The sequence below is a fragment of the Chiroxiphia lanceolata genome, chromosome 21 (assembly GCF_009829145.1).
Source record: "Chiroxiphia lanceolata isolate bChiLan1 chromosome 21, bChiLan1.pri, whole genome shotgun sequence".
Lineage (NCBI taxonomy): Eukaryota > Metazoa > Chordata > Aves > Passeriformes > Pipridae > Chiroxiphia > Chiroxiphia lanceolata.
Window position 1 is genome coordinate 4,695,411 of NC_045657.1, and position 27,792 is coordinate 4,723,202.

At 47.1% G+C, this 27,792-nt stretch overlaps 1 protein-coding gene across 1 annotated transcript in view; it reads left to right on the forward strand.

The window, feature by feature from the left end:
* The window catches only part of RAPGEF1 (Rap guanine nucleotide exchange factor 1), an 83,101-nt gene that overhangs the window by 52,541 nt on the left and 2,768 nt on the right, over window positions 1–27,792 (forward strand). The window contains 15 exon segments of the mRNA XM_032708060.1: window positions 2,709–2,911; window positions 5,352–5,369; window positions 5,372–5,509; window positions 14,679–14,960; window positions 16,298–16,390; window positions 17,985–18,067; window positions 19,298–19,409; window positions 21,042–21,117; window positions 24,179–24,263; window positions 25,739–25,831; window positions 26,240–26,425; window positions 26,581–26,665; window positions 26,895–26,989; window positions 27,436–27,514; window positions 27,659–27,760. Coding sequence (XP_032563951.1) covers window positions 2,709–2,911; window positions 5,352–5,369; window positions 5,372–5,509; window positions 14,679–14,960; window positions 16,298–16,390; window positions 17,985–18,067; window positions 19,298–19,409; window positions 21,042–21,117; window positions 24,179–24,263; window positions 25,739–25,831; window positions 26,240–26,425; window positions 26,581–26,665; window positions 26,895–26,989; window positions 27,436–27,514; window positions 27,659–27,760 — 1,730 coding nt within the window.

Here is a 27,792-nt window from a genome sequence, read left to right on the forward strand (position 1 = left end):
AAAGTAGAAAGCAGAGACATGCCCACCTGCCCTGGACTAGTTGTAACAAGCAAGGCAGGGCAGCTGCCATGATGATGGGATGCATTAGCCTCATAAAGAGCTGAGATAAAAGAGCTCTTCATTATTCCCTTGCAGATTGAGTTAAGGCTCTCGACAGCATTCAGGCTCACTGCCTTGAGTTACAGTAATTTAATTTCACACAAGTGTCTAATGTGATGCCCTTTTCACCAACACTTCCGAGCTGTGGTGTCATTCCAACGTCTGAGCAGGAGCTCACAGCCAGCAATCCTGATCTGCAGATCTGGATGTTCAGTGCAGCAACCAGTGACTCCACATGAAGGGTTGATCTGAATTCAGCAGTGTCTGCTGCATTATGCCAGCACTGCCAAGCCTGCCTTCTTGGCCTTTGTCCTGCTCATTGATGAGCTCTCAAAATGTGGTGTTTTCCCTTGAGCTCTTGTCCTCTACACTTCTTCAAGGAGTCTTGATCCTTGGTTCACTTTTGCTGCTAGAAAATATCTTTCATAAGCTTTCTTTAGATCTTATCCTCTAAAGCTACTGTATGATACCAAGCTTTTCCAGGGCACAGGTATTAATAGGAGAACCTTAGTCAATTGAATCGCTGATATTTGAAAACAGTATTTAGTAATTCTGTATTTCTACCCCAAGACTCCTTCACCATGATTCCAATAAGAGAATGTTGCCAGAATACACTTCATTTCACTGGTAGGACTTAGGATGAATTCACGTTCATGACGACCCTGGCTTTAACCTGAGTGCCAACACCAGCAGGTGGGTGGCACAGACACACCCCCTACATGTGTGCCTGCAGTTTGAAACCTCTGTCCACCTCTGCGAAGGGGAGGTCTGGGACCAGCAGGTGGTGACACATCTGTGGTGGTGGGGGGAGAAGGCAGGAGGGTGGCTGGGGGAGGGAGGGGGGACCAGGCTCAGGGGCAGGGGCAGGATAAGGTGTGACAAGGTCAGAATTCAGACCTTGGCAGAGCTTGGCTGTACTGAGGACGCGCAGCGTTGTCCACAGGCAGGATGTGTGGGGTCAAAGGATGGGGACAGCAGGTGTTACGGCAGGATTGAAATCCATCAGCTCCCATTTCCTCTGCTCCCATTGCTTCAACTTTTTTTTTTTTTTTTTTTTTTTTTTTTTTTTTTTTCTTTATTTTTTTTTGGAGGAGGGCTATGGCTCTTTGGGAAGGGGCAGCTGTGTTAGCTCCGGTTCTAAATGGAGTTTAAAATATTAGAGGAAATCTGAAAAAGGTGCAGCAGACAGGTGCAAAGTGACTCCTTCCTGCTGACACATTTGCAGGGCTGCATCCTGTCTGAAGGGCTGGCCCGGGGGTCTGTGTTGGCAGGTGAACAGAGGACTTGGCCTTGCAGCCAGTGTGGGAACCAGCTTCACTATGTGCAAATACTACACTGTGCTCGTTGTATTTATAGCTTTCACTGAAGTCATCCATTCGTTTCAGCTGCACAACTGAAATGCCAGCAGAAGCTGAATAATTGCCACCAAAAATGACCAGATTTACAAAAAGTGACAACTGCTTGTTTATCAGGAGGAAGGGAGGAATGATCACAGTGTCTTGTGCATGACAGCGTGTTTACAGAAAGGCCTTGGTTAGTCCTTTCCATGGCACTTAAATACGTCTGTTTCTCCTGTTCTCAGGTATATGGAAGAGAGTTCTTTATTTTACATTTACTCAGTACACTTCAGATCCTTAATAACTGGGGAGGGGGTGGTTCTAGTAGTCTTTATATGACACTGGATATTACTCTCCCCCTCCAACACTAAAATATTGCAGCAGATATATCCTCTGTCAGAGCTGCACAGGGTGACCTGTGTGGGGTTTTTTTCATAGATTTTGGAAGGATATTGTACCAGTGGAAAGTTCCTCTAAGTGAGATTTGATCCCAATTAATATTTCTACTGAACCACATTCTCACAAAAGCTTTTGAATCAGTTGGATTTGAGAACTGGAGATTATAAGTTGCTTTAAAAAGGGATGGGAGCAAAGTGTGTTGGATTTGAGCTAAGGGGGTAGAAAGGCCCAGCCAGTGGCACTTTCGGAAGGTGTCTTGTACCAGCATTGGCAGTGGCATTTAAATAGCTGAAGGAGAGAGACACCCAGTCTCACAGGTGGGTGTTCTCTGATAACAGTTTTATCAGCTTTCCGGAATGGAGAGGCACTGTAGCCTCCTTGTTCTAGAAATCCTGCTGACTACAGATATGAGACTTATTATAGACACAGGAATTATTTTAGATTTATTGTCAAGGTTGCATCTTAGTACAAGATGATTTGTGCTTCCTAAAAAGCAGACTGACGTTGTTCTGGGGTTTTTTTGGTGACTTTGGACATTTAACTCCTGAGGAACGTTCTCAAAAGTTGCCATGGGTTACATGAGGATTTGGGCTGAGCTGCCGTAAATCAGACTCCTCAAGTTGCTGTTTGGAGACCTCACTTGTTCCAGATGTGTTTGTGGCCTGGGATGATGTCTGTGGTGCACTGGCTCACAGGATGGGATGGGATGTTTCCTGTAAGGTGGCTGCAGCTGTGTGAGCTCCCAGCCTGCAGCACAGCCCAGCTGACAGTGGCACAACCCTACTTTATTATTCTGAGAATGAGCACCCTGCCTGGTTGCAGCTGGAGCTGGCAAGCCAGGAGCAGAGAGTGTGACCTTCCTTTGCATTGCAGTGATGGCCTACATGCAGTTTGTGGAGGACTACTCAGAGCCGCAGCCGTCCATGTTCTACCAGACCCCTCAGAACGAGCACATCTACCAGAAGAAGAACAAGTACCTCAGGGAAGTCTATGGGATCAACGACTCCTTTATCAACTTAGACCCCGCTCAAGACCTGGCACCTCCTCCTGCTCTCCCACCGAAACAGCGGCAGCTGGTGAGTGACACCCGTGGTGCCCCGGGCAGGGACACCAGATTCCCGGGAACAGCTCCGTTCTCCCTGCTCCTGGTTCCAGCAGGCTGCAGTGGTGGGAGGATCTCACTGGTGTTACCAGGTCGCGCTCCTTGTCAGCTTGTTAACGTGTTTTTAGGCATTTTACATCGGGTGCTTTTTGCCCCTTTCTAACCCCACGTTCAGACTGCTCCCCATAAGCTTTGAAAGTCCTAAAATGCCCTAAAAATGAAATGTTAGTCGTCCACATGGCAGGGCTGAATCCGTGCCAGACTGCAGGCTTGTGTAACGACAACTGCTTTGAAGATTTTGACACGCTGAGCAGCGTGATTTTCGAGAGATTGCTGCACTGTTGTTCCCAGTGCTGTTTTGAAACTGTTGTCAAAGACGCCACTAATAATAAGTATTTAAACATAAGAACCGCTTTTATGGCTCGTCTTTGCCAGAGCCACAGACCTCTGGTGTAACCATTACTCAACTTGTGGATGTTTTCTCTGCCTTAGTCCCCTTGTGTGGTTCAGCATTTTACCTGTTTCTCGGTGTTCTGCTGGCCCCCCACACTGCCAGCACAGAAAGGCACATCTGCACGTGTGTGGGTGGTGGGTTTAACAGCACAAAAAGTGCCATTTTCCATGTGAGGGATGAAACCCTGGCCTCAGTGATGGCAGCAGCAGTTTTGTTTCCGACCTCAGTGGAGCTGGGATTTTGTCCCATTTCTTTTTAAGGGTTTTCCTTTTTTCTCTCTCTTTTTTTTTTTTTTAACAACTCCAACCTATTTTGTTCATATTAATGATCTGATTTGCTCTATTTAACAAAAATAAATTCTTTTGTGCTGATGTAGCTCAGTTAAATTGGCCATGGCATTAATGAAATGGGAGGATAGGTGGGAACAGAGCCATGGTTTTACCATCATGAGGGTAACTGTTGCAATATTTCTTCATGTTTTCTGTGCTAAAGTTTGGCTGTCCTGGGGTGTTACTCTTTAATTAAATGTGAAAAGAATCCCGAGAACTCTAATTTTGGGATTTGCATAACTTCATTCCTGTAATACAGGTAGGAGTCCTAAAATGATAAAGTGACATTTCTGGCTAAGCTGAACTGAGTATTGTGTATTATTCTTTGTGGGGACGAGACCTTAAACACTGGTGTCCCAACTGCTTTGCAGGGGCACTAAAGAGTCTACAGGACTCCTGTCTGGAGGATCAGGCAGCTCTCCAGAGCCTGTGGTCCCCATCAGTGTGACTCTTGCACTGTCACTTGTACTCTAGTGATCATTTCCAGCGGTGACTTGGGTTGCACAGTCACGAGTGAGGGTGTGCAAAGCACAGATTGACTGCAGCCATTGTGCAGGAGGGAAATCCTGCTCCTGTTCTGAATTTGTCAGCTGAAGCAACGCATTTCTTTGCTGCCCTTTAATCATTATCTGGGCGGCCAAGATGTCACTGCTTTGCCTGCTGGCCATTCTTGTCTTTTTGCAAGCTGATACCATCAAGGTGTTGCTTGCAGTTCCCCTGAAGCAAAGGTTTCTTCAAGTGCAGCCTCCCACCCTTCATCTCTGTTGGGAAAGAGGTGCAAGCAGATGATGGCTTTTTAACAACCACTAAAAATCCACCAGACTCTTGTTCCTCTGCTCCTGCTGCCCTGAGAGTTTCTGAAATAGCAAATCAAATGGGCATCAGCTGTTCCAGCAGTAGTAAGTTTTGCTGGATGGACTCCTCTATAAAGGAAGTCCTTTCTTGTGAGCTTCAGATCTTGTTTGTGAAGTGTACTTTATATTCAACAAGTCAGAGCTGAGAAAGCCTGGATATACCATAGACTCCCTCAGACTCCTTGCTGTAGTGGAATTCAGGAGAAATTCCTTAATAGGATTTGTTACTTACAGTGTAATATCTGCCTCTTGTGCAAATGATATACAATTTTGGATTGAACTGAGAAATGGTAGGGCATAGCAGTACCAGTGAGGGCCCATAGCTCACACTGGGGAGGCCAAGTTCCCAGTCTGCAGGTTGCCACAAAAAATAGCAGTCTGCAAGAATCAGCTGTTTAGCAGCCAGAAGCAAGAGCCAGTTCCTCCTTTGGGCATCTGCCCCCCATGCCAGGGGACAAAAGGGCAGTGAGGAACAACCTCTCCCCCAGCAGATGTCCACGGGTGAGCTGGAAGGAGCTGGAAGGGGGAGACGGGAGTTTATTTTTAAGGGATTTGTGAAACAAAGAAGATTTGAACTGTGATTTCTGCCATGCCCCTTGAGCTCAAGAAAGGCATATTGGCATGTCTGGCTCTGATGAACTGTATGAATAGCTGTTTGTTTAGCCAGCCATTATATGCATTGTTTTACAGTTAGAGTTTCTTACCCTTTATTCATCGCCTTTTCTGTGCTCTCTTTCTCTGTGTCTTGTGTCTCTTGCTTTTTCTCCCCCTCCTCAGCAGGCCTCCTATGCTGCTCTTCTCTCTCTTCTGTCTCCTACTGTGTCCAGCAAACTAAAGTGCCCTTCACCCCCGAGGACTCCGGTGCCACTCAGGGCCTCACTATGTCAGTCTCTAACTCCTTTCTCAGCCGGCACAGCTCCTTTCCTGTGCACTCGGTGAGTTCCCTCCACACTGTGACACGTGTGTGTTTTCTTATTGCTGATACACTTGTTGTGCAAACTCTGGGCTTACCCTCCCACGTGAAGGTGAAGGTTCTTTTGGGGGCTTTTGAACTCGTGCAGTGATAACCAGCCAGGTGGGAAGAATGGTGTGTGAGTCTCACTAAGTGAAGCCCAGGGGAGTTGTGGCTTTCCTTACTTTATATGTGTGGCCATGTGGACATTTGTGGTGGGGGACTGAGGAAGGAGAGCTGACCCTGTGCCCAGACGCACTCCTGTGACCTACATGCTCCCCAGGCTGCACTTTGAGCTGCAAAGTCTTTTTGTTCCTTTGCATAATTCCAGTGATGTGGATGAGTCGATTAAAGGCTGCCATGTGAGCCTGGCCTTTGGAGAAATAACAAGATACCATCCCCAAAATACAAGGATTTAGTCAAATATATGGAACAGTGGCTGCAGCTCCTAATTTTTTTTTTTTCCAGAAAATGGCCTCTGCCAAATTTTTCATCTCATATTTGTCTCTTTGCTTCCTTTCACATCTCTGTGGTCCCAAACAAGCTCAGTTTGCTTGTATGATTAGGTGATGGATGAGCAGGATTTTCTCTCCTACAGCACTTGTGAGCAGCCTGAAGAAAGATCAGCAAGAAGAACTGAGAATGATTTAAATAAAAATAAGAATAGTGTTAGAGCACTGCTTAAATCTGTGATCAGCTGCTTAAATTAAGTGGTAGTAATAACAAAGTGTTAATATAATGAAATTAAACCAAACCATGGGATTCCTCCAGCTCATCAGTGTGGGGCTCATTTGCATGTAAAACTACGTGGTTATGCTCTGATTGCCATGTGATGACAACTGAGAATAGACTATTTTTTAACAGTGACCTGGATGTTTAGTAAATTAGACTTCTTCTGGAGAAGAAATTATCAGTCAAGACTTGAGAAAATTCAGAGGTGTTCAATTAGTTTAATACTGAATGTTTGAAAACACTATCCTCCCACTGTGCCACTGTTATCTTCCCATTTCAACACTTACTCATTCTTTAAAAATTAGTGATAATCGCTGGTCCGAAGAAGAAGAAAGTATTCAAGTGGTTTACAAGTAGTGCTACTTCACAAGCCATGAATTAAAGCTTTTGGCTTCCACTCATAGAGAGAGCAGTATCATAGCTTTGCTGCACAGATGAAAAGGCTGAGAGGTGGAAAAGTTAGTGCTTGCATACATTTGTGATAAACAGTTTTAAAATTTGAAGTGAAAGCCCTGAATTTTACAGCTCTCTTATTTGATAGTGGTCCTTGCAAGCAAAACGTGGAACTGTAAGACTGGGTAAAAGCACTTGACTATTTTTCTTTTAATTGAGAGGCTATAAATATGATTCTATAACGTTCTAAAAATATGTGAACACTTTTTAAAAAAGCGTTCTTTTTGGGTTAAATGATTACTACCTACTAAATTGTTCTGACCCGTTCTCACCTTACTCTGGACTGCATTATTGTGAATGTATTATTTTATGAAATGTTAAAACTTCATTAAAAAATCCTTGCTCATTTTTGCAAGGATTTGGTGAGGGGAAAATGAATGGCTGGAGCATGAGGAACAATGAGAACAATGAGACAGTGCACTGTCAAATGCACAAAGGAAATAAGCTGAATTAAAAATGGTGATTTTTCCATTAGTGCCTTTAAATTAGGATAATCTCATAGTTGCTCATGTCTCTAGCTGGTCTATTTTTTCCACAGGCAAAATGAGATTTTCACTATGACAGTGTGTCTTTGAGCTGCAAAATACCAATGTCCTTACATGCATCATAGCTGACCCATGTAATACCATAACCATGTCTTATCCCATTTCCCCCATCCCTAATGAGACAGAGATGTGAAACAGCTGTGAGGGTTTGGATCCTTCCCAGGGTGACACCTTCCATGAGCACTGAGAAGGACCAGGGCCCCTCTTTCAATCTGGTCCCAGCATTGCCTGAAGGACTGTGTGGTTTCACTCAAGGGATGCCACAAGCTGCACCAGTAACACTTTAAACACCTTGTGCTGCTCCTCATATTTTCATGTCTCCGTTTTTCCCCTCTCCCTAGAAAAAAAACACTCAAGTGAGTGCTGGGGTGAACAACAAACCTGGTAAAAATAAGCATTACCTTCCCTCCAGCCCCAGCCAGGGAGTCAGTGCTAGGGAGAGCACACCTCCCAGACACAGCCAGCTGAGGAGTTGGCCTCTTGTGTACCCAGATATCAGTGGTGACTATCAGATCTTTTAAAATTATAGATCTCCTACATATGAATCGTTTCTGTACAGGAAGCAAAAACCTCCTTGGATCAATACCAGGAGGTTCAAGCCATGGTTGTCCATTGACCCAGGACAAGCAATGCCCTGCAGCTTTGCCAAGCGTAGCCAATTTTCACAAAGTGCCCTGTGCTTTTTTTCCTTCCCTGGAGAATGGCCTGGGATGGACAGCAGGAGTCAATCCCAGAGGGAAGAGCTGCCCCTGTACCCATCTGTTCGTGTGCCTGCAGCAGGAAAGCCGAGCCTGCACCACGTTCTGCATGTTATCCTGTTAGCTTTGTGCTCAGGTGAAGGATTAGTGCCTTACTACTGATTTACAGGGCTTAAAAAGACTGTTTTCAGACAGTTTTGTTTTGAAGCAAAAAAAAAAAAAGAGGCAAAGTTGTTCAGAGCATCTTTTAATTTTTAATGCATGAATTTCTCTTCTAGAGCCCCGACTCCTTTCCCTCCCATCAGCATTGCAGAGGCTGCTGCAGCCCAGCTGCCACCCCTGCCCTGTGAGCCCACTAATCGTGCTTTTCCCTCCTTTGCAGGAAATTGTGTCAGAGGTAATAGCTTTTACTGGATAGAGGCAGATCTTGAGCAACTGGATCAAACCTCATAGGTTTGGCAAGTTGAGCTGTTTTTTAACCGAGTCTGATTTGTGTCTGGCCTCTGTGCCAGCAGGGGCTGTGTTGGTAGTGTGGGCTGATGTCTTAAGGAACTGCAGCATCCTATTCCCCATGCCATGCACAGCTAAGCTGTTAAATCCCACATTGGGGGACAAGTGGATGGTACTGTCAAGGATAGTTCTAGGGATTCCCATCTCTTCTGAAAGCACTAAGCAGTGGGAAGGGAGGAGTGCAGTAAGCACCCTCCTTGGTGACTCTTGGCAGTAGTCTTTTTCTAGCTGATCACCTCTTTCCCTTCTTCTTGTGAACACAGAGCTACTGTCCCTTGGTTTAGCAACTCCTTGTGCTGTTTGACTGGAAGTGGGTGGGCAGGTATCCGAGTGGCAGGAATCAGACCTTGGAATCTTGATACTTCCTGGCAGCTGGAGAGCTCTGCACTGATAGAGGAAATCATCCAGCGACGAGCTCTGTTGCTGCCTATCCACACATTTTCCACCAAAGGCTGCAGAAAGTCTTGTGGAAGCTTTTCCTCACTGAAACAAGGAACAGTTGTATCTCAGAGACATGTACGTGCCATTAGTGGAAATTTGGCTGCATCCTCCACTGGGGAGAAATAACTCTCCTTTCTCAAAATATTTTTTCTTATGTTTTCTTTTTAATTAAGAAACATTTCCAGTAATTTTCCAGAAACCAATTGGCTGTCAGATTCCAGCAGAAGGCGCAAGTGATTTCCTTATGAAAGCTCCAGTTCAGCACTTCTGTTCTCACTTGTTCCCACCATTCTTGAACAAATTGAGCAAGCTCACAGAAAATTCACAGCAACTGTTTTTCTTTCTTGTGTGTGTGCTAACGTATGTTCAGGAAAAGGGGGGAGTCAGATAAGTGGTTAAAGGCGTGCACAATGCAGACATGTGCTTCCCATGTTTTCCCTGCCTTGCTCCCATTCCTGTAGCACAATTCCAGTCTGCAGCACACGCCAGGCTCTGGCCCTCAGCAGAGACTGAGCTGTTTTCGTTCATATGGTGGAAGCCTCAATCAAACCAGGGACTGGGAAATCGTAGTGTGTTTGTTCATTTCTGTCCTTAGGTTTTGGCTCCTTAACTTGGAGCAGAGGGAAGGGGGAAAAGAAAGATTTGCATCCATTTAACCAGCTGCTGAGTCCTAGGTATTGTTTTGCCTTTCCTGTTTAGCATTCCTTCTGTGTTTGTGTTCATTTCCACTGCCCACGGCAGGCCTGGACACTGGTATTAATAGTGCTGGTATTAATAGTGCCTGCTGGCATCGCTGAATCCTGCTTCTGAAAACCACTTCCTCTGGTGGTTTGTACATTTTCCTTGTATTTGGAGCACTACAGGTCTCTGTGTAGGTCTATCTAAACAGTCCCATGTTGACTTCATAGGCCACACACCCCATGGTTTTTGTGTGACTGGCTTTTTAGGAACATTGTCTCTGTCTCCAGGCTCTGCCTTTTCAAGGTCTGCTTCCTAAACATAGTGTTATTGTCTACAAAGTAAAGAAGAGTTGACACCGTTGGTGCAATCAGGTTGAATTCTTCTGATAGTTTCAAAGGAGAGATGCATGACAGCATGGTTAATAAATCTTACAAATGTTTTCTTCCCCCCCTTATTTGTTTTGTTGCAAAGATGTACAGGAATCCCTCCCCCTCAAGGAGAAGTTTGGATTTTGTGTTTTCTTGTGCAGAAACCGGGAAACACAGCAAACCCCATCCATCCCTCTGCTGGGCAAACCATTGCTTTGAACCAGGGAGGTCAGTTGTGCAGCTGGGTCAGAGGCTTTGCTGAGAAACATTCCAACCTGAGCAGTTGCTGCCTTTCCTGTGGCAGTGCTTGAAACCATTCTGTTGGCAGCTTGTGTTTCCAGCCATTCATTGCAGGAGCATTTCCTTCCTCATTAGCAAAAGTACCTGGAAGCCCAGCATTGTGTCATGAGATAGGAAGTCTTTTCCAGTAGTTGTCTGTGCAATTATATTCTTAGGGTGTAACGACTTTGTGCAACACCCAGTATTTTGTGAACATAGTTCTGTACTGTTAGAATTTGGGCATCCAGTTCTGGCATGTTGCCATGTCATTCTCTTAATAGCATTAGCAGGGGAGATCTAAAAGATTGATCTTTTCCTCTGATAGCTTCATGTTTTGGAAGTCTGAAGCTCTACCTGATCTGGGAATGTCTGGCAGGATGGCAGATTAATTTGGCAGAAATCCATAGGGTAACTGAGAAGGCTGTGCTTAAAAGGTAAAGGCTGTGTCTGCTGATACTGCAGGTGCTCTGTCAGCCATATAATTGAATTCAGCTTTGGATTTAGGATGGAGACTGTTGTAACTTGCAGCCAGTGACTCCCTGCATATATATCCCTGTCTCCCTGTTAGCTGTGGTCAGCCATGCCTAGTGAGCGTGGAGAAGCATCACTCTTGAAATAAGTTTCCTATTAGAATGCTTATCTCCTGCCATCTAATCCAAATAAACAGCCAGAATGTCGTTGACCTTTGGGACATCCTGTAACACGGCTGCTAATGATGGAAAGCTGTCCTAAAATATTCACTGTTGCAAAAAAATCAAAGGCAGCAAATTGAAAAGGTTGAAAGATGCCGTCTCCGGGAGACCTCTGTGTGTCACGGTGTGTGGTAAATGTTCAGGGTCGGGCACGTTTGCTTCCCGCTGTTCCCAGGAGACAAGACTGCTCCCAGCTCAAAGCACGCTTTGTGGAAGTACTTCCCAAGTGGCAGATAGGTCTTTTTAAAAGCCATTTTACTGGTGAGAGCAGAGAGATCTCTCTCTCTTCTCCCTGTCTTGGCTGTTTGCTGTCATAGGTCGGGATCACTCATGCTGGGAGAGCATCTTCTGGTCCTGTGGTGGGAGCTGGCAGCGTGGCCAGAGTTTGGATAGAGGAAAGCATCCTTTCCCAAAGATTCCCGTTGCACCCTTTTTTCTAGCTTTCCCAGAGATTATTTTGAAATACTTCACTTAAAGCAAAGCCATGGAGTAGGAGGTTGTGTCTGTACAGCCATAACAGAGGCCTGACTGACCCTGCAGGAAACCTCTAAGAAGCAGATTAAAAGAGGCACTGATTGTTTTCCAAGATAACTGTTGCCTCTTATGGGGAGGACTAGAGGATTACTTGTTTCCCTTGTGACAGGTTGTGCTGAATGGACTATCCCCTCCCCAAAAGAGTATGTCTTTCAGAGGATAGCAGGGCTTCCAAGAGATGTGCAACACCCAAATCCCATGGAAGCCATTGCTGCAATTCCTGCTGCAGCTGCTGGCTGGGCTGGGTCAGACTGGGGAGCAGAGGAATGGGTACCATATGGACATCATCTTCACTGCAGGGTGGTTTTTTTTCCCCCCTTTAAAAGTATGCTTCAGTCTTGGCTCTTGTCCCAGCACGGCTGCATAACTGGAATTCCAGAGCTGCTTGCAGGCTCCGGAGGAAGGAGGGGGCTCCCTGGCTCCCTCTCTAAAAGATGCAACTTCACTACAAAATTGGAAGTCGAGAGCAGTCTGACTAATTAATGCCAGTGCTCCAAAGGCTTCTCTGCGCTGTTCCCTTTGTTAACAGCATGCTGAGAGCCTGTCTGCATCCTTAAATGATTGTTCACGGATCACATAATGAAGATTAATGCATTTTCCTGGGTACCTGAGCCTTAAACCGGGATTTTCAACATATCTCGTGCCAAGATGTTGTTCTGAAAGGTGTATTGATGAGGCTGAGGAGAGATGAATTATATAGTCATTGTCAATACTAACATATCTGCATTTAAACTTGTAAAATTTATGCAATGTTATGTTATATTTAGGTTTAAATTGCCTTTGAATTGGGATTAATTTTCTCTGAAACTCCTCAAGGCAGAAGCTGTGCAAATGTTAAGCAATACTCATCTCCCTGAGCTGCTGGCCCAGGCTGCAGGGCACCAGAGTCTGCCCTGAGCTAACCCTGCCAGCACCTCACGCAGGGCTCTGCCTGTCCCAGAGTGACTGGCTGAGGACACTCGTTTCCTTTCACTCCTGCCCTGCGTGAGCTCCGCTGCTGCTTTGAAAAAGCCTGGCTTTTCCTTTGGGTTCGGCAGGTCAGGGACAAAACCCCTTGGAACTCCTCTGTGGTAGATGTCCATCAACTACAAAGTGAGGGGCAGCGTGTGCCGCCCGTCCCGTGCGGGTGCAGGAAAGCCCAGCTCCAGGGGAGCTGGCACACAGCTCTGTTGGAGCTAATTATTTCCTTACAGGAGCAGGGGGTCTTGTTACCAGGACCTGCAGTTTTTTGAGTGCCTTCCTGAGCCATGGCAGCGGTGGTTTGGGGTCTAGGCTGGGACTTGGGGTGATAGTTGGCCTATCAGCACCAGTGAGATCATGGAATACAGGCAGGCATAATGAATCTGCTGAGCCAAGGTGATTGTCATGAGCCTGGCCGTCTTACGAGGATTTAGTGGTTTGTGCCATGCAAGTGAAAATGAATAATGTAGAGCATTTATCCAGGCAGAAAGTAAATACAGAGATTAGACTTGTCATTGTTACTGAGGCAGCTCCAAAAGCTGACAGTTGTCCATGGAGCCAGCGTGCTCATCCGGAAAGAACGGGCAGGAAGAGAGAGGAGCCTGTCCTAAAGCCAGTCTCCTTTAGCACAGGCATGTGGTGGGGATTTGCATTTTAATTATTTTTCAGTAGTCTTTTAAGCTCTCTTCCAAGCATTCCCACTCCCCCTCCTCTGTATCATGGCCTGCAATTTGTTTTGGGCCCTGAGAATACACCCAGAGCACTGCTGGACTCCAGGCACAGCGGAGGGCAGCCATTCAAGGATTAAGGTGGTTGAAGGTAAAGTCTAACCATTGACCTTTACATTTCCTTTCCTTTGTAGTGGAAACCTTTTTCTGACCAGGCTTCTAGCCCGAGGCTGTTTCTCAGTTTAGTTTTTTAAGCTCACATCTTTCCTAGGTGGAAACAAAAATGCCACTGCTGAGCTGGATGCTGCTGTGGCTCAGGTGATGGACTAAGCTTTGCTTAACCAGCTCAGCTCTCCTGAGAAAATGTAGCCTGAATTCTCTGATTCCTGCCTTGTTTCCCCTTCTTTTTACATCACAGCAGTGTTACTTTTCAGCCTGGTTTGAGCAAGTTGTGTCTGTGCTTCTTGAGAGCTCTGTACTGCACCATCCTTCTGCAGCAGATCACTCAACCGAGCAGCGCCACAGCTTCGTTTCAGTGTGGGTTTTTTTTGGATGATGTGGCTCTTCCTTCAGTCCACTTGACTTTGACACAGATCTCACTGGTGGTTGAGCTCTGCAGGTTTTAAAATAAACTCCTCTCCGGCAGATTTAGCATTATTGTCTGTCTTTATTTTTTTTTTTTTAATGGTTGTCAGCTTTGTTTTGGACTTACCCTGATGGCAAATCTTACTAGCACCAGATGTTAAAAGACAGAGGGTTGCTCTTGTTTTTCTTGGCACAATATATTCCCACTGCACCCTGTTTAATATTATCTGAACAGTAATCTGATGATTAGGAGAGATAGTGAAATAAAGCTTTACGCAGATGATCTCTTTTCATCTCTTCAGCTGAGTCTTCGAGGCGCTGCATTAAAGGATCAGTTTGATAAGGAATTCATCGCTCCTGAGGGCAATTATCATTTTTGCTCCCTGTTTTTCTCGAATGGGAAGGAGTAGCAGCATAATCTCCCTATATCCTTCAGTATAACTTTAAAGGCAGTATCCAGCTGCTCCTCCCTGGGAGCTGTGTGTTCTGGAACAGACTTGACACAGTAGCTGCTAAATTACAGGGCTGGAGCAAACAGCATCTTAAATTTGGATCCTGCGGAAAATCCCAGAAAAGCAAGAAGCACTTGGAGTGCTTTTCTCTATCTAGATACTTCCAGCATGCTCAGAGTCCTGGTTACTGTATGCTTTTACATCCTTTCCTCCACTCAGGTGATTTTCAGGGTCACTGCATTAGTACTGAGATACCCAGGCTTTTCCCTGCATAGCAAAGGCTGGATACCTGCTGCCCACTTTCCCTCTGTGAGTTGAGCAGCTGAGCTGCTGTTTGTGCCAGAACATGCCTCTCCTGAAAAAACTGGCTGATGTATCCCAGGTAGCAATTCCTGCTCTGGTGTGTGGATGGTAAAATAGTGCTGCCTGTGTTAGAAATGCCTTGTGCTGTCACTGCTGCGCTGCTGCCGATCTAATTACTTTTTCTCTTGTCTGTCTCTCTTTCCTTTCCCCTTCTTCCTTGTTTTTGTGTTGTACGTCCGTGCATCCTGCAGTACAAATCTGTGTTTAGGTCCTACTCCCAGGACTTTGTGCCTCACAACCAAGTCTCCATACCTCCTTTCCTGTCTTCTACCTCCTCCTCCTGCTCCACCCCGCCTTTTCCGCCCGTCCATCCATCTCCGAGCCCCGACCTGGCGGTGCCCGCCGCAGCCAGCCAGTCACCCAGCACTGTGGATGTGCCAAACTCCTCTTCTCAGGAGAGCAGCTTTAACGGGAATGCTCCTGTCTGCCTTCCTTCTGAAACCTCTTTCACTGATTCTCTCCAGACGCCTTCGGTGAGACCATCCAAAGAGATAATGATGCACCTTAACACAAGGCTGCTTTTATTTGTTGTTTGGTTGTTTGGTTTTTTTTTTTTAAAAAGGAAATGTCTCTTATTAATACATGCTAAGTGTGGTCTAGTCCAGTATCCAAGTGCATGTATGAATTGCAGAGTAGATATTTTGTATAAAAATGGTAGCTAGAAAAATGAACAACCTCAGCAGGTTTGAGAAACATTAACACATGAGTAGGAAACACAAATGTCAAATGCTGGTGAAGGGGAGAGGAGAAGTTGCTGTAGCTTCCTGCAATTGTAATACAAAGCTGAGGGAGGTAAAGAAGTGTTTTGTGAGGTTGATAGTTTCTAAACACAGTCTCCTTACAACAGTTGCCATCCTACAGTTGCTGCCCTGCTCCCTCCTAAGTCTCTGGAGAGCCTCAGGAGCAATGGGTGCAGTCCAGCTCTGTCTCTCCTGTGCATAAACCTGTTGTTCTCTCCAGGTTCCTGTTTTTCCCAGTTCCCAGCAGCTCCAGCTGTGCCCTTGGTGGCAGGTATCACATGTTGGTGAAGTTAGGCTAATGCTGTTCCCACACTGCTAGTCTGAGGTCCCAGGTCGGTTTGCAGATCACTGAGCAGGTTTGTCCATTACAGCTACTTTTTTAAACACCTCATTTTCAAGACAGTTCCTCTTTCCTCTCCTGTGAAGCAGAGAGTTGATGGGATTAGAGCTGTCAGCACAGGGCCTGCTAGTGCTGCCTCTTCACCAGGTTTGGAAGAGGGTCACTGATTACAGAGTAAATGTGCAGGTTTTCATGCTTTGGACCTGACCTTGCTTTGCATCTTCCTTGCGTTGGGTCGTTGTTATCCCCCAGAAGTGCTCGGGTTTGATTTATTCTGGTGTGATGGGTCTCGTAGAGTAGTTTGGGAGATGCCTTTGATGCCCTCAGGGCTGCAGGGCTGTTCTGCATTCAGTGACAGGACTGCAGTGAGGGTAGGACAGGCACTCGTGTGTCCAGCTCTGAACACTCCGCTTCCGGCACCCTGCAATCCACACGTGCCCGTTGCACCTTGGCAGTCTCACACGAAGTCCATGGCTCTTCCAAAGCAGTGCCTGCTGCTGTCCTCCTGCAGCCCAGGGCCCTTGGGACAGTCCTCAAGAACCAGAAAATAATGACCTCTGGGATGGTACAGCCTCAATGGCCAGTGTTGGAGACAGAGAACGGCTCCCCGTTATGTGACAGCAGCTGCCAAGGGCAGTTCTGCTCCCAGCCCGTGGGCACGTTCTCTCACTAACATTCAGTGCTGGTGGGCGACACCATCACGTATTTCCTTTCATCCTGTCTCCCTCAGAGTGAAAACGCCAGTGAGGAGGCTGGTGAGGGTGAATACGTCAATCTGTATTCCTCTGGCCAGAGCAACGGGGAACTCCCTCGCTCTGAAGGAGTAAGTAACCCGGAGAGGGCCGGACACCGGGAAGGGGCTGCCTGGTGCATGCTGAGCTCACACCGGGGCTGACGCGCTTGGCACCGGCCTCTTCTGCACACCCTGGAGCTCCCGTGTCCATCCTGCTGCCCCAGCTCCCTTGCTGGCCATCCCTCTGCTTGCCCACTCCTGGCTGCAGGCTTGGGTGGAGAGCAGGCGAGCCCTGGCAGGAGGCAGGGATGGCTCTTCTTGCCACGCTCTTTCCTTTGCGCTTCGCTGTCTGTTTGGAGCTGCTTGCCTGAGGTTCCCTTCCAGAAAGCTGCACCCTCACCAGTGCCATCCTGGGGCCGTGTCTCTTCTTGGAACTGCTTTGCCTTCCCTATTTTAATACAGAAAGCCTTGTGCTCTAAAAATTTTTCTTCCTTTGCTGTTTGGATACAAAAGTAAGCTGTTGATTTAGCATTGTACTCACATGCTTTTTCTTCCCTTCTTCAAGCCTCATATCTTAGATATTTCCTAGAGGAGCCAGGGCGTTTTCCATTCCAGGGAGGTCCCGTCTTCCTGTTGGGTCATAGGAAACAGCAGCAGAGGTCCGTGGTGATCCTTTTGCCTGCCCTCATCTTGGAAGGCACATCTCCTCTACAGGATGTCTCCGAGACATTTATCCATCCTGGTGTCAAATATGCCAAGAGATAGTGCTCCCATCACTTCCCTTCAGGAGACACATCTGGCCAGGCCCATCCTCTTGGGCAGCTGCGAGCGGGTTCTCAACTTTGAAGCAAAGGGCTTTACAGATATAGTCTGGAAAAATCCTTCAGGCACCACGAAACCTAAGCTCACCAGAGGGTTTTCCATGCTGAGTGAATAGTGTGTAGGTGGTTTCAGTCCTGTCTGTTCACCGGGTTGAATTTCCAAGGTTCGCTCTGCATGATGTTAAATAATTCTGAACTCCCATTAATATTCCCATTTGCCGTTCATGGCTATTTGTCTCCTTAATAAACAGCCCACTTAAAATGCTCTATCTTTGCTCCGAGCTCTCTACCTGCTGTTCCGAGCCGCGGGTTCAGCTGGTTCTGCTTTTTTGCATTAGCCTCATTTCCACAGCCCTGAGTTGTGGAGTGGAAACGTTGCATCACCAAGAAACCTCTTCCGATGGGAGAGAAGGGAGGTAGGAACCACTGAGCATCCACCCCCCAAGGCAGGGGGGCTGTGATCAGCAGGGGAACTGAAACTGGAGAGCTTAGAGCTGGCTCTGTCCATTTGGATTAAAGCAGGAGGCAAGTGTACTTCGACTGTAAGGGCTGGAGGAAAAATAAAAGGTCACGAGAGGGTTAAAATCCAAGACAACAGCTGACTTGTGTTGTAACTTTCAGCATCATTTCACAATGTTAAAAGCAAACAGTACTAATTACACTAGTCTCCAGAGATGGTCCCAAATTTCCTGTCTGATTAACTTCTGTGTTTTCCTGGCATTTGGCATTAACTTGCATCAGTCTTTAACCGCTCTGTAGGAATTTACAGTAAAGGGCCATTTAGAGGCAGGCAGACTGTAAGTGCCAGGCTGGCTGGGCTCAAGGACCCCATGTAATAATGAAAAACTTCTTTCTCTTGACAGGAATCTCCCTCTGTCAAAGACTCCAAAGACTCCGCTGTGAACAGCAGTGCCATGGGGAAGGAGGGCAAAGATGGTGCTGACAGGTGAGCCTGGCTCCCTTGGTGCTTCTGCTTCCAACCTGAAGGGTACAGAGCTCTCCCAACTCCCTCTGCCAAACCATCCTGCCTGTTCTGCCCTCAACCTCCTCTGTGTTCTCTAAACTTTTAAGCCCCCATTTTTGGACAGCCAGTGAGTGGTGGGATCCTGCTGGACAAGGAGGATCCTGGCAAGATTGCCCTGCTGGACTCAGGGAGCCCCTGGGGGTTAATGCAGCCCATGTTAGCCATCCTCAGTCCATCTCATTGGCAGTGCTGTCATTGACACTGGCTGCTCCCTCCTGCTTCCAGGAAAACGTGTGAAAAGTTTTCTGTTTGGAATAGTCTTCCAGAGGGGAATTTCCTCCTAACCCTGCTAGTTAGAGGCTGGCTGAGGCCCTGAAGCAGGAGGCTTTATATCCCTTCTAATGCTCTTAGCTATCATTTGCCTATGTAAATGAAGAGGTGCAAGCTGTAACAGATGGGCTTCAGGAGGAGTGGAGTGAGTGCTTCCCTGCTGCTCGAGATTGCTCTGCAATTGCATTTCTAAAGCAAAAATAGAGAACAGCGATGATTTGTGTGTGACAGTCAACTTCCCTCCCCCATTTCCCTGCAGTTGGTTTGAGGGTTTTAATCCCTGCAGTGAAGGAGACAACACAAGAGTGCTCTGCAAAGCTCACTGTCAGCTCAAAGTACTGACTGGTGGATGGGATTTTGGCCTGTGCCTAGGGAAAGCTATGAAGAACATAAGTATATTATTTTTTTTTAGGAACATAGACACAGAGAGCACATGTCCAGGCACAAGAAAGTAGGAATAGAGTTAGGGATGTACACCAGAAAAATGGTCAGAGCTTTCTGCTCTGCCTTCCTGCAAAATGAGAGTCTGTCATCTCGCCTTGTCTCAGCACAATGGGTCATGAACTGACTAAGATATGTATGTGTAGAGTAGGTTCAGTCTCTATACATTTGAGGAAGGGCTTAGATTTGTGTGCACTAAAAATTTGGTGGATTAAGGAGACATGGAAGTGTGTACTTACGCAGGGCATAGTAAAATCCTGCCAGAAATGCAGACAGACAAGTGTTCAGGCCCTAAAGGTTCATCTTCCTCTGTTTCAAGAGATGCACAAAGCAACAGAATTAGAGCCAGACATTTGGGTTTGTTTGCAGAAGGTTTACCTCCAGAGTGTCTGTGTACTTACTGTCTTTTAATGAAGGTTATTTCCCTCTTTTTTTTCACAGGCAGCCACAGTCACCAGATAATTTGGAATCGTCACAGCTGGAGGAAGAGGTAGATGAGCTGTCCCTTATTGACCACAGTGAAATCATGGCTAGATTAACACTGAAGCAAGAGGTAAGTGCATTCAGGGTTTGCTTTTGTACTCTTTGGTTTACACTGTGTTGAAATCTGATTCTCTGTGTGCACAATTAAGGCACCACCTCTTATTTGATATTAAAAAGTAGGTTGCAGCAGAACTGGGATGTGGGTGCAGGCTGTTGTTATAAAGTATGAGATGCTGGTACAGGCAGGGAGCATCAGCAAGGAATGAGGTTTTAACAGAATGTGAGATGTCTCCCTAAAAAACAGCACATCTTGTGCCCTTTTCCCAGTCTGCCCCTTCCCACCTCTTCATCCTGCGACAGTCTTGGAATGAATCACCTGAGAGCCTGAGCACAAGAAATCCAGGTGTGGCTTGATGGTGTTGGCCTTTCGGTCTGATGGCAGGTTCAGCAGGTGAACGAGCAGGACATTGTGTTGCTGATGTGGAAAAGCAGCTGAAGGAACTGTTTTGTATTTGAGAAACAGCTTCAGGAACTGTTTTGTATTTGAGAAACAGCTTCGTGTCTGGCCTGGGGTGCACTCCCAGCCAGCTTTGCTCGCTGTGCTCTTGAACCACGCTGTCTTTGACATGCAGCTTGAGGGAACACGCAGGCTTTTGAAGCTCTCAGACTGTCAGGGGGCTGGTCTGAAAAACAGAGAGAATGTATCATTTACTGGCACTTAAGGAGTGTTCTTTGGTCAGCTGAGATGTGCAGGAGAGAGTGAAAAGCTATTACTCGTTCTTTAAGTAGTGTTTCGTATGGGTCTTGCCAGAGGGTCACCTGAAATATTCACATCTTAGACATAGCTGCTCCATGGCTGTAAATCCATGTTTTTTTCACTGGTTTGCATATTGAAATGACAATCCTCCTCCTCTGCTGGATTCTTTCCTTTAAAAAACATTTAAAAATCAGTGATTTCTGAGCATTTGGGACTAGTAGATGTGTGTCTTAATGTCTTCTTTCTTTCTTTTCTTTATGATCTGCATTTTTGAAACAGTATAGAGCTGTCACTGTGAGCTGCTTCCTGCAGTGTGGGAACCGCTGGCTGAGTGATGGATCAGTTTTGCATATTTTGAGTTGTGAAATGCAGTAGCTGGAAGAGTGTTTTAGAGAGTGGTAAGGCAGGGGTCAAGCAATTAGCAGGGCTGTTTTCTGCTCCTGGTTATTGGATCGCTTCAGGTGACCTCTGGCCAAATAGTTCCAGATTAGGGAATTAACTTGCTAGGTTTTGATGTTCCAGCAACATGCGAGTTGAATGCGTGACCTCCCACCCCACAACCACTGTGGTACGTGGCTGTGTGAACTTTGAGACAGTTCACACAGTGGTGCTGCTCTGTTAATGGTCTTCTGGGAGCGTTTGGGCCATTTGTGTTCATTCTTCTGTGGACAGAAGGTTCAGCTTTCACTAAGCTTCACAGCCTGGCCTTAAGGAGTCAGAGATCCCGGGTAAGGATCAGCCCAGCTCCTCATCTGGGACACCAAATGCTTTATTCCAATTCCAGGATTAGCCCAGCACTGAAGACCATGTCCCATCTTGTGCCGTGAGCAGTGCCAGGAACATTGTGTACGCTGCCAGTTGCTGCTGAGCTTGAACCCCGGTGATGTTAAACCAGGCCGAAGGGAACCTTGGGCCGTGCCTAACGTGGTTGTGTTCCCGTTGCAGGGGGATGATGGGCCAGATGTTCGTGGTGGATCTGGAGACATCCTGTTAGTGCACGCAACGGAGACTGACAGGAAAGGTACGTGGATGCAGCAGGGCAGAGCTGAGGGGCACAGCCTGGCACGGCCTTTGGCTGCTGATCTTCTGGTCTTCTGCCTCTGCCTTCTGCTGTGCAGGCAGCTGGGCCTGGGGGAGGGTCTGCAGGGATCCCCTGCACAGCCCGGGGGGGTTGTGCTTATCTGTGGTAAATGGAGGTAAGCTGGATAAGCCCCTGGTGGTTCCATTTAGCAGCAGGGATGATATTAACTCCTCACAGCCCTTGCCCAGATCTGGAAGGCGAGGCACACCGGTGACAGTGCTCTGTTGGTGTCCCTGCACCTGCTGAGCTGGGCCACTGCCTTCTGGGAATGCAGCAGTGACCAGCCTGTTGTGCATGGATCCTGTGTTCAGTGGTGCTCCTTGACCTTTGGATGTCAGGGCTGTGGGGATGCAGGAGTTGCTGGAGGGAGTGTTGGATGGAAGTAGGAAAAAAGGGATGTTGGTTTGGGTCTGATGCAGTACCCATGGGCATTGGGCAGGCTGTTCAGGTGCTGGTCTGCTGACACCCCTTATTTTCAACTTACCATGTCACTTCCTAGTCCCACTTTTTACTACTTGCATCCTGGTAGCCACCCAGGCCAGTTCAGAGAGGGAATCCACAGTACAGGAAAGGAGATGCAGAGGAGGAAAGGGGATGTCATCAACCCTTGGCTCTGGATTTGTTAAAACCCCACTTTATCTCTCCAAACCCAGTCACTACCCACACAAAGCTCTCCTATTCAAGACCTGTGGCAAAGACAGCCTTTGCAGTGTTTCCAAAGAGTGATTTGAACCTGCCAAACACATTTGTGCTGATGGCCTTAACCAGGATTGATCTCCTTATCTCCTGGGATGCAAAGCAAAATACTAACCCGCTGAATCACTCAGCACTTGTATTTTAGAGGTTTGATAGTCAAAGAGGAAACATCTTTCATGTACATTTTTAAATGACAGGGGTTTTACTGTAGCATAAGATGTTTGCAATTACTTACCAGCACTATTCAGCTACCAAGAAAATCCTTTCCCTGACAGCTGTTTCTCAGTTTGCATTGGGCACCAAATCCAGGAAGAAAGGATCAAAGTTAGGAACATACTAGAGAGGAGGAGGCAATTGATTGTGCCAAGGGTAGATATGTATATTAAAGAAAATAGTCTAAATGAGATGGTGGAAATATCCCTTATAAAAATGCTGAAAATGGAATAGAGTAACTCTGATTTACTCCTGCTGTTCTCTGGAACATCACAGTGGAAGAACTTCCCTACTGTTCCTGCTGAAAGACAGCTGCTTGGTAAGGGATGTGTGCTTAGACCTCCAGTTCATGAACAGGGGGCTCTGAGGGTGCTGCAAGCAGTGGGGTGAAAGCTGTGGAGAACCTTTCAGGACTGGGAAAAACTGGAGCAGGATTTTTACTGCCCAGTGGTGCAGCTGAGGATTGCTGGGTGGAGGGAGCTCAGGTTCTCAGTCCCTGTGCTTGGCCTCACAGGCACTGCCAAGCCACGGAGCTGAATGGAGCAGAGAGGAATTTGTGCTATGCTAACCCACTGTTTGGGTGACTGAGAGGGTTAATGAATTAAGCTTACAATGAGAAGAATTCAGGGCTTGTAAATCAATCAGCCAAACGGCACAGAGGGGTAGAGTTAAGAGGCTTTCCTTTAAAGATGAATTTCTTGGCAGCTTCAAGTGCCAGAGCAGACCAGCTGTATTACCTCACGTTGCCTTTTGGGCAGATGGGAACCCAGAATAAATGTAACTCCACGCCCTGTTGCATGATGCTTCTTGTCCATCTGAGTTTTCTAAAAGAGCTAAATGGAATAAGGGATAACGAGAGACTTGTGGTCTTTAGGAATAAAATCCGTGGTCAGTTAAGTGCTCACATCCACACACACTTGCTGTGAGTGCAGGATTACAGCTGGACGAGGCCTGGGGCTCACCCCTGACATGACCACCCAGCTTCTGGCTTTAGAGCTTATGTCTGATTGTCTGTAACCAAAAGGCAGCAGCAGTCTCTGATTTAAGAGCAGGAGGAAGCAGCATTGCCACGAGGTTCCTGCTAAGAAAAACACTGCAGGTAGAGAGGCACAGCTACCCCACTGTGCCCTGCCCCTTCCCACCCTCCACGGCAATGGATGGATGTTACAGCACGTGGGTGTGGGGTGATCCCTGTCCTGGCTGGAACAAGCTCTGCATGCACAGCCAAGCCTTGGCAGGCCCAGCAGGAGCTTTTTCTCCAAGTCTGCCCACGGTGCTCCTGGCAGGGGCAGGGTGCCATCCCACTGCACATCCTGCTGCTGGTTTGTGCTGGGGTTAATGCTCCCATTGGACACTGCTGTCCACAGGAGACATTGCCCAGGAGAGGTCTACAGTCCTGACCTGAAATCTGCTTTCCCATTTGCAATCCCTGCTTTTTCAAATTCCATCCTTTGTGCCCATGGCAAAGCCCAAAGCCTTTTGTGATTCTGCAGCACCCCCATCCTGCTGATGAATTAACACAAACTGACTCGCCCCATGTCAGCATCTGTGTTGTGGCAGGGTCGTGGCCATGGTAGAGTCAGTTTTTGCAGTGCAATTTACTCTTCTTTTGGCTGAAAATAATCTTATATTTACACTGTCCTGGGATGGATTTCCTGGAATGCAGTAAGGACAGAAGATCTGCAGCACCAGAGCATCATGTTGAAACACGTGTGTTCCTCATCAGGAGGGCAGAGTGACCGTGACAGGGCTCTGTGCTGCCTGAGAGAGGCTGAGACACAACAGGCAGCCACCTCTCACCATCAGATCTTCTCTGTAAAGTATCCCCAAGGTCTAAACCATGTTTTTTCTTGACCCAGTACTGATAGATCCTGTCCCACAAGCAGGTGTTTTTCACTGACCCCTTTGGTGGTGGAATAAACAAAGCCCTGAGCTCAAATGCTGCAAACGGGAGCCAGGGCTGGGGCAGTGGGGACAGGGCAGTGTCACTGCTGCTCTTGTGTTACAGGGTCCATCTGCTGGTAAGGACCAACAGCACAGCAGTTCTGGAAAGTCCATTTGTGCCAAAATGTGTCCATGTCTCTCTCCCTAGATCTGGTGCTGTACTGTGAAGCCTTTCTGACTACATACAGGACATTTATTACCCCTGAAGAGCTCATCAAGAAGCTGCAGTACAGATATCCTTTTGAATGAGTGGCAGTTCACTCCCACCAGGAATCAGAGCTGGGCAGTCATTGTGGAGGGAGCTGATGGCAAGTTGTTTGGTCAGAAGCCTGCTGACAGTGTGGTCAGTGATGTGCTGGCCCTGGAGGTGTTCCAGGCAGGAATTCCTTCACCTCCACATTCTGCAGTGGGAATTGCAGCGGGGCAGGTCCAGGTAGGGTGGATAACAGACCGGAGAGTTATCTCCTGAGAGTCCTGTCAGGGGAGAGGAGCAGTTGAGGTTTTCTGTACATCACTGGGTAATTATCATTTGTTTTGGACATCTTGTTTTCTAGAGTGGGCATCAGGGCACCTTCTGCCTTCCAGAGGGGCTGTGGGGATTATGGGCAGGTGTAGTTTAATACTGGAAATGACTAAACAATCAAGGCCTTTTCTCTGTTTTACTGCAATAAACTCAGCATTGGAAATGCTGGGCTCTTGGCCCCCCACTTCTGAACTGAGCTTGTAACTGATAACAAAGCAGGGCCCTGATGTGCAGGGTGAGCATTAGCATTTCTGGCAGAGGATGGAGAAGGTTTCTTGAGCACCCTGCCTGCCATTCCTTCCCCTTGGCTCCATTCCCATGGCTCCATTCCCTGCCAGCTGAGCGGGTCAGTGTCTGGGTCTGGGCGGTGTGAAAGCCTCGTGGGCCTTGGTGCTGTGCACCCACGTCAGAGGGAGCCTGACGTCACTGTGTCCTGCTTTGTGGCTCATCACTGCCATCTGCAGCAGAGCCACTGCTCCCTGAGCTCCAGCTGGGATCAGCTCACCAAGGACACAGCACAGCTCCCAGTTGGTGACAGCACTGTCTGGGGCAGTGCTGCAGGCCCCTGACTTACTGATAACCTTCTTCCTTTTCCCTTTCTCCACCTGGCAGAAGCTTTTTCAACCTGTGCTGTCTCCCCTGTCACCGTTCTCCTTGCAGCAAATTGGGCAACGAGGAAGGTAGAGGTGACATCTGAGATCTGTTGAAACCAGATGTCACAGACCGGTGGGGGAGATCCCTGCAGAGGAGTGCTGCTCATTAAATTCCACCTTAGAGAGAACAATTTCAAGGTACACCTGCTCTTCCAGCATCAATTCTATGAGGTGTAAGTGGCTCCTCATGCCCCTGCAGCTGGTGTCAGCTTAATGCCATCTTAATTAGAGCCGTATCAGTGTCCCTCATCTCCTGGAAATGGAACACCAGTTTCCATCAAGACAGAATAGTTTGCTGTTCTAATGTAGGTGCCTCATCCCTGGAAGTGTTGAAGGCCAAGCTGGATGGAGCTCTGAGCAACCTGGTTGAGTGGAAGGTGTCCGTGCCCATGGCAGGGGGGTGGAACTGGGTGATCTTTAAGGTCCCTTCCATCCCAAACCATTCAATGATTCTGTGATTCCTTGGGGCAGCTGGTGATTGCACCGATGCTGGTCTGACCACACTGAGTTGATTCTTTAATTTGAAACCAACGTATGAGAAGTTTTGCCACTTCCCGGACACGTTTAAGAAGCGAGTCAGTAAGAACACCTTCTTCGTGCTGGTGCGAGTGGTGGATGAGCTGTGGTGAGTTGCTTTCTTTGTTTTGGATGGGAGATGTGGGGTCAGTAACATGCAGAAGTCTGGTAGTTGGAAAGATGTGGTTTTTAGGAAGATGTGGTTTTTTGGAAGGTGGGGTTTTTAAACCCTATTAAGTCTGACAGCTGAAATCCCTGACCCTGAGCAGTGAGATACTTGCACTGCTGAACCCTCCAGTTGGAAGAGCAGGTTCTTGGTGTGTCCTGACTGGGTCAGTGATTTAAAATAACCAGTAAAAAGGTAAAAATCTCTGGGAAAGGAAGAGCTGGGAAGAGGAGGAATTTCAGTCACCCAATTCTGCTTGTAGAAAAGACTGATGAGATTCGGTACAGGTACAAACTGTAGCTCAGTCTCATAGCTCTGATGCCTGCCCTGGGTTTTCCATCTTTCTCTCAGCTTAGTGGAGTTGACAGAGGAAATTCTCAAGCTGCTGATGGACCTGGTCTTCCGGCTGGTCTGCAATGGGGAGCTGAGCCTTGCCAGGGTGTTACGCAAGAATATCCTTGATAAAGTGGATCAGAAGAAAATGCTGAGCTATGCCAACTCCATCAAACCTCTTGCAGCCCGAGGGGTGGCAGCCAGGTGAGGGAAGATGCATGTAACCATATCTTGGTCCTTTGAGAGCCAGGGAATCCCTTTCCTGTGGACACAAAAGTTTTCTCAGCCCAAAATATAAGAAAGAGAAGAAAACAGGTCACATTTTCTGAGCCTTCGTACTTCATCCTTGTTTTCCACAGGCCAGGGACACTGCATGATTTCCACAGTCATGAAATAGCCGAGCAGCTGACCCTCCTGGATGCTGAACTCTTCTATAAAATCGAGGTACAGACATGAGGATGGGGAAAGGGTGGTGGGAGGGATTGGAACGTGCAGCCCCTACAATCTCTGGTGTTCCCTGCCAGCTCTCCAGGACACCTGTTGGGTTGTAGGGCACAGCTGACCTCGTGTCAGCAAGTGGCTGTGAACACACACTGCGACTGGGAATGTTGAGGCAGAAATCCCATTTTAATGTGTGGTATTTTCCCACCTCCCTCCTCTTCTTCCTTGGTAGATCCCAGAAGTTTTGCTTTGGGCAAAGGAACAAAATGAAGAGAAGAGCCCCAACCTGACACAGTTCACAGAGCACTTTAATAACATGTCCTACTGGTAAGGAGCTTAAAACAACCATGCCACTGAACTGTACTTAACATCCAATGCCTTGCAAATATTCCAAATATTCCTTGCTGACTTGGGTTCCTTTGTTACAAGTGGAATAACATATATTTTTGGCCAGGAAATAGATGCAGAACACTCATCAAAAACCTCAGAGTACATGAGAAAGAAAATCAGGAATGTTGTGGAGGTTTCCTCCTGTAACCTGAAGGAATTGTCAGTATCACTGAGCCCTTCAAACAAACATTCCCCTTGAAAATAAATGCACTCTGTAAAATTATCCTGTCTCTGTTGTGGATTAGAATGCTCCATTTAAGTTGGAGTTTTTTAGTATTGTTGGCCCATCCTTATCAGTGATCAGATTTTTTTTAATGAAACAAGAGGGAATCTGAGATCTGCTTAAGTGGGTTTATCTTTTTTTTTTCTGTCTGTTCTTCCAGGGTCCGTTCAATAATTATGCTACAAGAGAAAGCCCAGGACCGAGAGAGGCTGCTCCTTAAATTTATAAAGATTATGAAGGTACCAGCTTCAACTTCCCTGTGAATCACAAACATTGCTCCTTAAAGGAGCAGGGTGATGGGACCTTCTGGTTATTAGAGCTGTTTGATGCTTAGAAGGCTTTTCAGATCTCTTGAGTAACTGGAATATTCTCCCTTTTCACAGCACTTACGAAAGCTGAATAATTTTAATTCCTATCTGGCCATTCTTTCTGCACTGGATTCTGCCCCCATCAGAAGGCTGGAGTGGCAGAAGCAAACCTCAGAGGTGAGGAGCAGTCAGGGCTGTCATCTTTGGGG